Consider the following 13,386-nt stretch of genomic DNA (forward strand, 5'->3'; position numbering starts at 1 on the left):
AACACGACTGTTGCATTTATGCCCTAAAATAATCTGAATAATGTGCATGAAATTCACAGATACCAACAACTTTAACCAGGACTGTGTGTTTAAAGGAAGACTTCAGTGATCTGGATGAATGTAATATAGGGTCTAAATGTTGGAGGTGCTGCATTAACTTCAAACCACATATGTCAAAATAGTTACAGTTTGCTTTTTTATGCTCCTCCTCTATAGGTTCAGTAAAAAGCTCATTGACAACCATGTGGCAACAAGAGCACTGTCAGAATTATAGAAACAGACTTATGAAACGCGGATGTTTCAACATCAGTCATATAGTTTTCATTGCAACATATAGATTTGTGCTAAAGGTCATACTCATGCATAGTGTGTTTGACTTTTTTGATTTGTAACTGCACCTAATTACAGATAAAGATGGAAAAGATGCTGAATAACGAACAAAACATGGTTCAACCAGTGTAAAGATTTTACATTTTACATTATTTTGTGGTTAGATTCACTGTGTTTTCTTTGCGTTGCCTTTTGTGGGTTAGTTGTACTGTATTTGTGTCATGCCTTGAATCTTCCCTGTACATTTATGTTGGCAGCTGGACATAAAATAAAATAAAAATCAGTGCTAAACATATTTGATTTGTGTTTCTGAACTTTGTCTCAGTAGAACCAAAAAGTTATTTTTGTGTTTTACATCAGAAAGTCAAACATCTCTGGATCTGTTTTCTGTGTCAACAAATACTCGAGGTTTAAATGAATTATAAATATGAAAGATGTTGCCAGCACTTTGAACAGACACAAACACACATATATATATAAAAAGCCGAGGCCGTTCCAGACATCGAGGCAGACACGTCTGTGCAGTTCAGCCGTCATTTGTGCTGCTTTAGTCTTGTGACAGAAGCCCTCTGTAATCTTTTAAACCACTTTGACATTAGTTCAGATTCCCTGAAAATGAGGCGGATTACAGCCTCGGCTCCTTAAATACAGAATATACAGGATTTTAAAGAAAATCCCAACTCATTACAAAGATTTTAAACGTATTGATCCACATCATCATAAAAAATCATTATAACCAAACAAATTCAGGAAGAAGTGAACTCAGCTTCTTATTTATTTTGTTTTACTTGAGGAATTTGCACAACTTTTTTTTTTTTTTTTTGCAGTAGATGGTCATCGCTCTGTCCTCCTCTCATTAAAGTGTGTGTGTCTGTGTATGTGTGTAGTGAGTTCAGTTAAGGTGATTGGTGAGTCATCGCTTTCACTCTCCTTTCTGTTTGTCACCATGAATTTTCCCAACAACAGGGGAGACCACAGAAAGCTTGATTAATCAAATCTGTACTTTCTAGTCCTGAATCCCCCCCCCCCCTCCCCATGTGGTTAGTTGAGTTGCATGGGGATAAGTGTGTGTGTGTGCGTGCGTGTGTGTGCGTGTGTCCAAACATTGCACATCAAGTCCAAACAGAATGAATAATAGTAATGTTGTAACTGAAGGTTAAATTAGTCATCATGTTGATGGAAAAAATCAGTCTGTGAACAAATCACGGTTTTAAAAAAGAAATCACAAAAAAAAAAAACTTTTATTTCTAAAACCTACAATCATAAATGTGCCTTAGGTGACACATTGTTCATCTTTAAACCCTAAAATGTAGAAAATGCTTCCCCTAAATACAAATAAATGTGTACCGGTAGCTATATATCAATAAATCAATATGATAAATAATTCACTCATTGATGTGGATGTGAATATAAAGACAAATTAAACCATAAATTAAGATATTTTTTTTACACGTTTTTCTGATTTAATAGATATTTTGGGCGTTTTTTTCACAGTCTGGTCTGAGTTAATGTAAATGTATGTACATAAGAGAGGGAGGGGAGGGGATGGGGGTTGCTCTGGTCTCCTCTCTACGCATGAGCCTGTGTATGGGCGGACCGGTCAGTCAGCTGATGACTAAATACTCCAACACACAATCTCTGTCCTCAATACACGGATTTCGTCACACGAATGGTTTGGTTTTTGCAGCCAATTACGCACAATGTGGAAGATTTCATCCAACTGCGGGAGGAACTGGAAGAGCGGCAACTTGGTGGTGGGATCTCACTCAGGGATGTGTCGTACTGTGCGCGCACCTGGGGCCACAGGAGGAGACATGCACGGGCAACAGATTTTAGCCCGTTTTTTTCACTCTGTTTTATGATAGACCGAGCCGCCGTCGTGTGTTTTTTATTTAGTTACCTGCCGGACGGTGATGGGGAGACGCGCATGGAGCTGCGGCGCCGTGATCCTGCTGCTGCTGCTGCTGCTGGCCGTCATCTGCTGCTGTCGAGCCGCCACTCTGGACTCCATCCACTGGACCAGCTCCAATGCAAAGTAGGTTTGGTTGGTTGGTTGGTTGGTTGGTTGGATGCATCTGTTTTCACACTGGGATGGATGGCTGCAACTTTCTGCAGCTGCTTTGTGCATGTGGCGTGACTCATGACCCAACTCATTAGTTAATTGGAGGTGCAACAAGAGGGGAAGCTGCAGCGTTTTATAGGTCAATTAGCACCGAAAATGAGCTAATGACTGTTTTGATTTGTGATTAATTGTTTTAATCTATGAAGCCAAACTGATGCTGTTCTCGGTCTCTTCTGCAGGGACTTTCTCCTTTCTCTGTTCTGTGTCATTTAAATGAATGTGATTTATTTCTCCCCCATTAACTGATTATTTCTTTATCTATTGAATGTTAGAAAATGTGGAAAATCAGATGCATCAAGCTCAGGGTCCATGTGCAACAGTCAAAAATATTCTGTCACATTAAGACAAAGAACACCGGCAGTGAGAAGCTGAAAGAGAAGATTTTTTAAAATGTTTTTTTATTTTATGTTTCTTGCTTGAAAAATGACTCAGTGATCAGAAGAGCTGCAGATACATTTTTGTGTTGATCTGCTAAACTGATTGATGACTAACCTTTACAGCTTTAAAAAATTTAATATCATTGTCCTCAGACAATAAAAAGCAATCTGAAAACATCCGCAACCTTTTTCTTTCAATGCTTTTTAATTTATTTTTTTCTAATTCCTTGGCTTTGAAAACTAAAAGATCTCATTGAAAACTTTATAACTTTGTCTCTTTTGTGTTGCACGCAGACAACCATGTCTCATCATATTGTCCTCTCCTGCATCCCACTGTCTCTGCAGGTTTACTCCAGGTCAGGGTCTGGTCCTGTATCCTCAGATAGGGGACAAGATGGACATCGTGTGTCCCCGGGCGGACGCTTCCTCGGGGAGCGAGGAGTTCTACAGAATCTACCTGGTCTCCAGGAGTCAGATAGAGAGCTGCACCATCGACAAGACGGACACGCCGCTGCTCAACTGTGACAAGCCTCACCGCGACGTCAAGTTCACCTTCAAGTTTCAGGAGTTCAGCCCCAACCTGTGGGGCCTGGAGTTCCTCAAGGGGAGGGACTATTACATCACCTGTGAGTCAGAATACACTGCAAAAACTCAAAAATCTCTCCAAGAATATACAGTATGTCTTATTTCTTGTCAAAAATGTCTAATTTCTGGTCAAAACTAATCTCTTTCCACTTAAAATAAGATTCATCACCTAAAAATCAACTTGTTTTTAGATTATTTTCACTTGAAATAAGAAGAAAAATCTGCCAGTGAAAGCAAGTTTTTTGTGCTTGTAATAAGAAAGAAAAACTTGACCCACGATCAGATTATTTCAAGTGAAAATATGCTTGAAAGAAGTAAAAAAGTGTCTAAAAACAAGCTACTTGTTAATGTGATGAGTCTTATTTTAGGTAGAATGAGATTTGTTTTGACTAGAAATTACATTTTGACTAGAAATAAGACAAATATTCTTGGTAAGATTTTGAGTTTTTGCAGTATAGATAGATAATAATCCATCACCTGTGTCTTTGTCTCGCTGAGCATATGCAACATGGAGCTGCTGGTTGCCACAGGTGGAGTGCATGGAGCATTAGATGAACCAGTGCAAGCAACTGTTTCTTTTTCCCCCAAGAGGGAGAATAAGAAGAAGAGGAGGAGGAGGAGGAGGCCGTCATCTCTTTGGCTCCCTCTCAATTTGTCAGTTTGCGTGAGAATCAAAAAATGTGGCCTCGTTATTGGACCGCTGTCGGTTAAACCAGCATCTTAGTGGCAAGTGATGCATGAGATAGAGAGCAAGTCTGACCATGTAGCCTCATCCACCTCGCCACGCTCTGACAGCACACACTTCGCTCTGCAAAGGCCAGTGTGATTCCAAGGGCTTACATGCCCCAAATCACACAAGGCTTTTACAGCATCAGGCAGATTTGATGGGAGCTTTCATGGCAACGTGGCTTGTTGCCTGTGAGATGTTGTTATCTGACCTAAATGCTGCTAACAAGTCTATGTGTGTGCGTGTATGTGAGTGTATGTGAGTATATGTGGGTGTGTGTGGATGGGGGAGTGACAGGGGTGAACTAGAGTTCTTGGTGTGCGTGCATGTATGTGTGTGTGTGTTTGTGTATTTGAGTTCCTGCTGGTTATTTCTTTTTAAAAGTCAGGTTATTAAATCTATTTATTTGTGTTAATGTCACTGAGTTTGCGAACCACCTCGGGCTGAAATTAAAAGTTGATTCATCGATTAGTCAGTTCGGCAAAAACAAGATTAAATTCAGCTGCCAGTTTTAGAGTTGCAGCATAAACCGTTTGTACAGGTTATGATGTTACATTATTATTATTATTGAGAGATGATGGTTGTGTTTCCATCTTCCAGTTTGTGCAGCTGTTGGGCTGTATCAATCAAACACAAAACAGCTGGACTGTTATATTGGATTGCCTATTGATAACCAATTAATCATACGAGTTGCATATAATCGCAAACATGCAACATCGTAAACACAAGTCCTTTAAGAGGACGCAGTTTATCTTGTGTGATATTAAACTAAATATCTTCGGGTTTTGTGCACAAACAACATGAAGATGATGAGAAGCTGCTGCAACCTCGGTTATTTGCATCTTTTGTTTTAATGTGTAATTATCAACATGTTTATATGTAACATCATAATTTGTGCCTTTTGTGTTTGCATCTTCATGTTGCATAAGTGATGCAACATGTGGCAACTGAGACTTTCTGCAAAGAAATCATAATGAAACTATGTGCTGCTTCATAATCTTGTGTTTGCATGATTGCGTGAAATATAAACTTAATGTTTGCCTCCTCTCTCTGTGTGTATGTGTGTGTCTATGTGTGTGTGTGTGTGCCAGCCACTTCTACAGGAGCTCTGCAGGGGCTGGATAACACCAATGGGGGTGTGTGTAGGACTAAATCCATGAAGCTGGTGCTGAGAGTCGGCCAAAGTGAGTAATTTGTGTTTGTTTGTGTGTGTGTGTGCAGCTGCCTTACAACAGTTTGACAATTGTTTGATTGTGGTGGTTATTATTATTGTATGTTTGAGTCAATAATATCAAGCTCCTCTGTGGAGCCAGTAAGTGGTCAGATAATCTCCATCATCCATTCAGTCTCTTGTGGAGAGATTGTCATCGCGAATTATCTCCAATCCTAATTCAAACCTCTGGCAGCTTAAGGCCATCAGTATTATCTCGCATGCCATCGCTTGGACTGGTTATTACAGTCAATAATCTCTTTTCCCTTCTTTTTTTTGTATTAACATCAGAATAAACAGTGGTCCTTCTTTATTATTATTATTATCATTTTGTGCTCTTATCACATACATTGAAATTTAATAAAGCAGATTCTGATCATATTCGCTGCTATCAGATTAAATGTCCTGAGGATAAATCGCTCTAAAATACAATATTCACAGAGAAACATATTGAGATATTGCATATATTATCCCACATTCACAAACAAATAAGCATTTATAATGTGCACGTTTATACATTGATGTTTGATGGAGCTGCACACGATTGGAGAAATCGACAGATGCTGCACGTCTCTGTTTTAAAAGCTCAATGTGTTAACGACTCAAAATGCTATTTTCTGACCTCAGAAATGTGAAATATTATTCTTATAAATTATTCAAAGGGCTGAGATGAAAAAATCAGCATTTTGTGTGTTTCTCAAATGATCATAACTGGAAATGTGGGGGCTGTTTTTCTGCTGTGTTTACAAACACTGCCGCTGTAAACAGCAACAGCAAACATTAATAAGTCAGATTCGGTTGTGATCTCTCGTTAACGTCTCTAACGCGTATTCAAGGTCCTGTCAAATCAGCCGCTGATGCTTCCCGTCCTGTGTTTCGGCGTCGGCACGGTGACGTGTCCGCTCTGCTCGCATTGTGCCTTCAGATCTGAAAATATAATCATGTTGTCATCAGTGAGTGGATGTTAAGGCAGAGGAAGTAACTACATTTAAACTGACAGGGATGTTGTTTACTATGTGTTGTCTTCATGAATCTATGAATGAAATGAATATATAAAAAAATATCCTAATTTAGATTTTGGTTTAGTTTTCTCAAAGGCCACAGCCCTGGTGTGTTGCACACTAGCCTACATTTTTTTTGGAGGAAGCTACCTCCATGTTTTCGCCTGTGTTACTTAAAAACATGCTGCAGTGATTCAGTGTTGCATTTAAAGCTTCAAAAGCTGTGGTGGAAACATATTCAGACCCTTTATTAGAATAAAAGTGTCACTGCAGCGATATGAAAATACAACAAGTCCTGCATGAGGTGTACAACTAGTGGTGTAGACTAATTATTTGAAGTGGATAAACTGAAATCTTAATCCCTAACCCTCTTCCGATTTATTTATTTGTTTATTTATTTATAAGGATCCCCATTAGCTGATGTCAATGGCACAAGCTAGTCTTCCTTACATCGAAAAGAGAAAAACAGATCATATTTTCAATATCACATCAGTCAAATAGACATCTTAATCAGGGCCGTTGTGTAGGGGAGAAAGGTGATGATAATTCTAGGGGCCCAGTGCCCAGCAGGGCCCACAAAAAACCCCAGTAGTCTAATCTTTGTATGACTGAATTATTCTGCATAAGACCCTGACTAATACTCATAGCAATGCTGCCTTAGCAACAAAACAAAGTAGGCTAAATAAAAAATGATAATACATACGTAGTCTAAAAAAAAGTGGAAAAGTCAGGGGCCCACTTGCGTATTCTTTCAGGGGCCCAGAATTCTTAGCAACGGCCCTGATCTTAATACGTCGTGTTTGCAGTAATACTAACAACAGCACATTGATGCTGTGAAATCATACATTTTTACATTTGATTGCATTTAAACAAGTTGTCTTGACTTAATATCAGTCATTCATTGAACAGGAACAACACAGACAGGAACAAAACAGGGATAAGATATAATACTTGCCAGACTGGATTATTGCTCAGCTGTTAAATAGTGCATTCTTAGATGGTATTTGAATGAGGACTTGCTGTTAGATTGTCGTATATGGAGGGGGCAGTTATTCCAAAGCTTGATGGCACGAAAGATAACTGTCCTTTTCAAAGTGTTAGATTTTGGGCATGTAATCTCTGATTTATATCGATCTTCATTTAAAAGATCTGATAAATCCTTAGATCGATCTGTTAATGTATGTAATTTCTTGTTTCCACTGTTACATCTGCGTGATCGCAATTACCACCCACAACTGTAGGCTACTGAATAGTTGCACTGTTTACATCTGTAGTGGGGCATATTAAAGGGACAACGAGGAGTTTCTATTTGGTTATAAAAAAGTCTCACGTTAATGTGGATGAATCTACGCTACCCACACTTGTTAATGGGCCCATTTTCGATAAATATATCGTTCTGTCTCTATCGTTATTTTGTTATTATTAGTGGTGGCGGAAATGCTGGTCGAGCCGACCAGCGTTTTTTACTTTCGGTTTCGCAACGAGTCATGAGAATAACGCAGCTGAATCGCCGTTTATGGTCGGAACTACGACGGTATGTGAACCTCTTTGAACCTCTGACTTTAATTCTTGATGAATGAAAACATGAGTCCGTCTTGCACCGGTCAAAAGAATTTTACGGTGCGCGCGGAGGCTCATAAATGTAGTGTGAAAACGCTTTGCTTTTCCAAAACTCCTCGTTGTCCCTTTAAATAAATGTGCATTAATGTTAACTGCTTTTGGGTAAACTCTTTATGTAAACATTGATATTTTTGATAATGCACCAGGTTAGAGAGTTTCATCTTTCTTAGTTCTGTGAAAATCTCTTTCATAACCCAGCAAAATTGGTGTTAAAACTGAAATGTCTCTAAATGAATCAATATCGAATGGGATCGGAAATCGAATTGAATTGGGACCTTGTGAATCGGAATCGAATTGATTAAGTAAATCAGTAGCAATACCCAGCCCTATTCTTGATACCTCCATCACATCGACTAGACTATAGTTAGGTAGTTTTGTTGTAGTGGATATACTGAAGTATTAATGCAACCTGTGTATCACATGACAACATCACTGTGTCCACCCTCAGTAAAAGTATTTAATTCTGCTGACGCCAACAATAAGTACGCAGCAGTTTACTGTCGTCATCAGAGATAACTCCTTTATGTTCAGTTAAATCCAAACAGTCACAGCATAAATCTGATGAGATGATTCATGGAGATAGGAAGAAAAACAAAAACAAAGTTATGATTTACAAAGTAGTTTTTACTCCAAGAACTTTTGCTGATAACATTTTGGCTTTAGTTTTATTTTGTTTAGTTTTGTGATGATTGAATAATGTACCTGTTGAACTGCTCATGAATGAAACATAATGTGGAGTTGAGAAAGGAAAGGAAATCACTGATGTTTTTAAATGGTTGGAAAAACACAACATGTTTTTCTTAACATGAAACCTGCTGTTAATAATATGTGGTGAAGTAAAAAGTAGATTATTTTCCCCTGTAATGTTGTAGTTTAAACATCAGTTGAATAAATGTCTTTAGTCAAAGCAGAGGAATCCTCCACTTTCCATTGAACAGTTCATTCACATCCTATGAGCCATAAATGTAATAAAGAACTTCACACACATTATTCAAGTGACCCTTGTTTATCTATATTTAAATGTTATCTCCTACAGTTTCCACATTAGTAAGGCACATGTAGATAAACCTGTAGGTGTGGGAAGTGACAGCAGCATTAGTAGTTTTTACAATCTGGAAAAACATGGTGTGTCCCAGTCGTGACTCTAACACATGTGTCTACCGTTTAAAAAAACGTTTTCCCCGACTTCTCCTGTGATGTGTTTTTTACCTGAATGACTCTAATGATCAGTCCAGAGACAAACGCTGCTCTCGCTCTGATTCTGAGGGGCCGACACGGACACGCATCATTAGACAAACAGGAACATCGTGTCATGACAAAACCACCGTGAAGATGGAGAGATAAAAATGAAAATGAGGAGACAGGAAGAAGGGATGGGGGGTTGGGGGGGTTTGGGGTTGGTCCCAGCAGTGCAGTATGTTGTGATTTCAACTGTTCTTCTTTATCTTCCAGGTTCTTCAGATCCACCTACAACTCTCCAGGAGTCGCCCACCAGGTTCCCTCCGAAACGACCAAAGTCCAAGGACTCGTCTGGGAAAGACAACGGTACGAAACTGAGAAGTCAAAAGTTTTTATTAAACGTTTTATTTTTGCACAGATGTGTGAACTGCAAAACCTATTCTCAAAGAAAACGGGTGATTATACAGTATAATAAACTGTATTTTGGTTTTTGCTCACGCATCCATTAAAAACAACAAATAAAACCAATAACTATTCATTATTAATATGAACTGGATTTATAAAAGACCAAATATTTTTATAAAGGAATCAGGATTTTTAGGTTTTTTTTTATAGCAGTTTTCCTTTAAACAGGAATAAATGTTGCATTAATGTTTATTCGGGCCCAAGGCTTTGTTGCATTAGTGTGTGAGGGTTCAAGACAAGTTCCCAGTGTAATGACAGAGTTTGTGCAGTGATGCTGCTCATTGATGTTTCTTTGTTTGGTGGCACAGAAGCAGAAGAAACATTATCTTGCTTTGGCTGCTCTGACGAGGGTCAATTCTTCTCTGATGCTTTTTTGTTTGCTCCTCTTTGTAATTTGAAGAAAACTCACAAAATGCACAAAAACACAAGTTTAAATCTTAAAAAGAAAAGAGAGCGATGTGTAAATGTCTAAATTTCAGATGTCTCTGATCTGCTCCAAGAAAGTGATGAAATATTTTTTCCTTCCTCCTTCTGCATCTAATGAATCAACAAACAGACTCATTTCTTTTAGAATGAAAAACGGCATCAACACAGGGATCAAAAAGCATTTCCTTTATTTTATTTTTTGGGGGGGATTTATTAATACCTCCGTCCATATTTCACTTTATATACAAAGCTCCAGTGACTGTGGTTCAGTGTCAGGGGAAGGCAACCAGGCTGTTTATCAGTGTGACACTACAGATTAGAGCATGTTCTCCAGTGTCCAGCTGTGACAGAGGTTTTTCATGTTTACACATTGCTGATGGGGCCTGAACCGGGGCAGAAACCGAGTGAAACTGTTTTTAAATCTCTGCAACTGCGTCACATGTCCTTGTTTACTCTTTCATCTCACTCATTCCTTCCTTTCTTTCTTTTTCCTTTCCCTTCCTCTCCCTCTCCTCAGCCTCAGAAACAGAAACAGGACCAACGACCCCCGGTGGCTCCGAGTCCGGCCTGTTCGTGTGGGTTTTCTCCGGCTGCGTGGTCCTCGTCCTGGTCGTCGTGGTTACCCTGGTGCTGCTGCTGTGGAGGTACCGTCGCCGCCGCTGCGTCGCCGAGGACCAGAACCGCTCGGCCTCCCTGTCCCTCAGCACCCTGGCCGCGCCGAAGCGAGACAGCATCAGCAGCAGCGGCGGCGGCGGCGGCGGCGACAACGACGGCTCGGACCGCAGCGACCTCGTCTTCCCGCTGCGGCCGTCCGACAGCATGGTGTGTCGCCACTACGAGCGCGTCAGCACCGGCGACTACGGGCCGCCGGTCTACATCGTGCAGGAGCTCACATCCCAGACTCCCACCAACCTCTACTACAAAGTCTAGTGTGTTTTGCTGATCACACTCTCAGGCTGCAGTTACACAACATCTGAGGAGTCTCATGCTGGTCACACTGGACCATGTGCACGCAAAACTGTTGGACAACTTTGTTTTCTTAGTGAAGAGACAATCAGAGAGAGAGAATTGTGTAGTTGTGTCCAGTTATTTTTATGTGTTGAGCAAACCAAGACATCAGTTGTTTGTCTTCGGATGTACAGTATATGTGTATTTAATTTAATTTATTGATAAGCTGGGGGATAAAGGTTGATATTAAGGCTCTAATGCAGGACAGGGCTCCAGACTAACTTTTTTTCTTTTTTACTAGGAGCACATTTGCCCCCTAACTGAAAGATTTTAGGAGCACAAGGCAGAACATTTTAGGGGCGCACACTGTAAATCGACTCACAAAGCAAATATTCACAACTCCTTTTCATTCATGATCCTCACACCTGGAATGACAGATGCCGGATTCTTTGAGTCTCTCCCCTTCAACGTTTCATCAGTGTTAAAGAAAACAATTTACTGGTTACACATGTGCCAGTAGATGGAAAAATCACGGGATAGTACAACATTTTGGCAAATTGGCCCATTGCCATAATCCCTATAGTTTTAGGAGTAGGTTCGTTACCTTTAATCGTCGGTGCAAGCTATTTTTAGAACGGTGGAGCAGAGCAGTGAGCTGCTCAGGGCTACGCTACAGAGGCTGATGGGATTTCTTGGTTTCCCTCATCAAACTCATCAATTACACAATCCAACAACTCCAAAACGCTCTAGTGGACAAGTTATAACCTGCACATTCACCACGCTATGAGATAATAACAGAACGTTACGAGAACAGAAAGTTGTTTTAGAGGTAAATTCAAGCAAAACTGCTGATACGCGGTCCGTCGGGGCAGTTTTTCAGCAAGCAGTCTCTGTATTTACCTCGAAAACAACTCTGTCTCGTAACGTTACGTTATTATCTCATAGCGTGGTGAATGTGCAGGTCACAACTTGTCCATCAGAGCGTTTTGGAGTTGTTGGATTGTGTATTTGATGAGTTTGATGAGGGAAACCAAGAAATCCCATGAGCCTCCGTAGCGTACTGTAGCTCTGAGCAGCTCGCGGCTCTGCTCCGCCGTTCTAAAAACAGCTTGCACCGACAATTAAAGGTAACAAACCTACTGCTATGACTATAGGGATTATGGTAATGAGCCAATTTGCCAAAATGTTGAACTATCCCTTTAAATTTTAGGGGCTAAACGCCTCCATTTAGGGGCGATACAGTCTGGAGCCCTGCTGTAATGCACTACATAGACTCACTCACATCACATTTGAGATTGATTTCGATGCAGATTTTTCATACCTGACGTGTGTAAATTTCTGTTTCACTGAAATGAAAATCATTGATTTTGTGGCGTTTATTAAAAGTGAAACAATTTCAAGGGATTCTGTGCTGTATAATTTCTTTACATTTTTTTTTGAATAGACAGCACTTTAAGTCCGAGATTTACGTAGGTGGCAAAAAGGAAATCTTCTTTTGAATTTTGCTGATGACTCAACACAGGAAAGGCTTTGGGTTTTGTTATAAGTGAGAAACTTTGTCTCTGTTCCTCTTCTCTGCCCCAAAACCAACAGGGACAAAAAGTAAAAGTGACAGACGCTGAGAATGAACAGAAACACGGTGGAGAAATGAAAGTTTGAGTCAGAATTAATGTTAATAAATCACAGCACACTGCCTCAGTTTTCCTTGTGGACAAAAAAAAAACTAGCGAGCAGCACATGATGACTTAAAGCAGTAAGTTACATCAGCCACACTATTTGCATACGGCGGTTGTTAACACCATCGTGGTCTTAAATCAGCACTTGGAGCCACTCGAAAAGACTTTCAGACATTTCAGCTGCCGGGTTGATTTGATGTGGAACTATTTTAAGACTATTGAAAGAAAAAGAAAAAACATTTTCTGAATGATTTTTGGAGGTTGAAGGCATAAAATTAGGTCCAGCCCAGGGGAGCATGTCTCTTCATTACACTTCTAATGGTGCTCCTGGGATAGTGACTGTCTGTCTGCAGCTCAGAGCGCCATGATGAGTTTCTCACCCTGTCTTATTAGGTTGAGAGGACAAAAAGAAAAATGACATGAGGCAAAATACAGTTGGATAATGTTTAGTAGAAAACGGTAATTGTTGGATTGGATGTGTTGTAATCTCTCTGTGAATAGGAAGTCTTTATTGTTTTATAATCTTTGCACAAATTGAGCTATATTCTCATAAAAATTGACTTGAATTGAGCTGAAGGTTGAACTTCTCTCTGGGCTGTAGCACCATCTTTGAAATAATGTGTCTACAAAAGCCATGAAATTATCTGTGAACGTATACAAAGGGGGAAAAAAAGTATTTAAATATATAAAAAACACACACACACACACACACACACACAC

At 39.8% G+C, this 13,386-nt stretch overlaps 1 protein-coding gene across 1 annotated transcript; it reads left to right on the plus strand.

Moving 5' to 3' along the window:
• Nucleotides 1–2,243: 2,243 nt before the first annotated feature.
• Nucleotides 2,244–10,972, plus strand: LOC310984223 (ephrin-B2a-like; the record flags this gene model as incomplete). Its single annotated transcript, XM_083969382.1, has 5 exons — nucleotides 2,244–2,365; nucleotides 3,175–3,455; nucleotides 5,233–5,325; nucleotides 9,425–9,517; nucleotides 10,560–10,972. The coding sequence occupies 5 exons, from the start codon at nucleotides 2,244–2,246 to the stop codon at nucleotides 10,970–10,972; spliced, it is 1,002 nt and encodes a 333-aa protein (XP_083825508.1).
• Between the last annotated feature and the right edge of the window lie 2,414 nt (nucleotides 10,973–13,386).

This window comes from Trachurus trachurus (assembly GCF_905171665.1).
Source record: "Trachurus trachurus genome assembly, chromosome: 3".
Taxonomy (NCBI): Eukaryota; Metazoa; Chordata; class Actinopteri; order Carangiformes; family Carangidae; genus Trachurus; species Trachurus trachurus.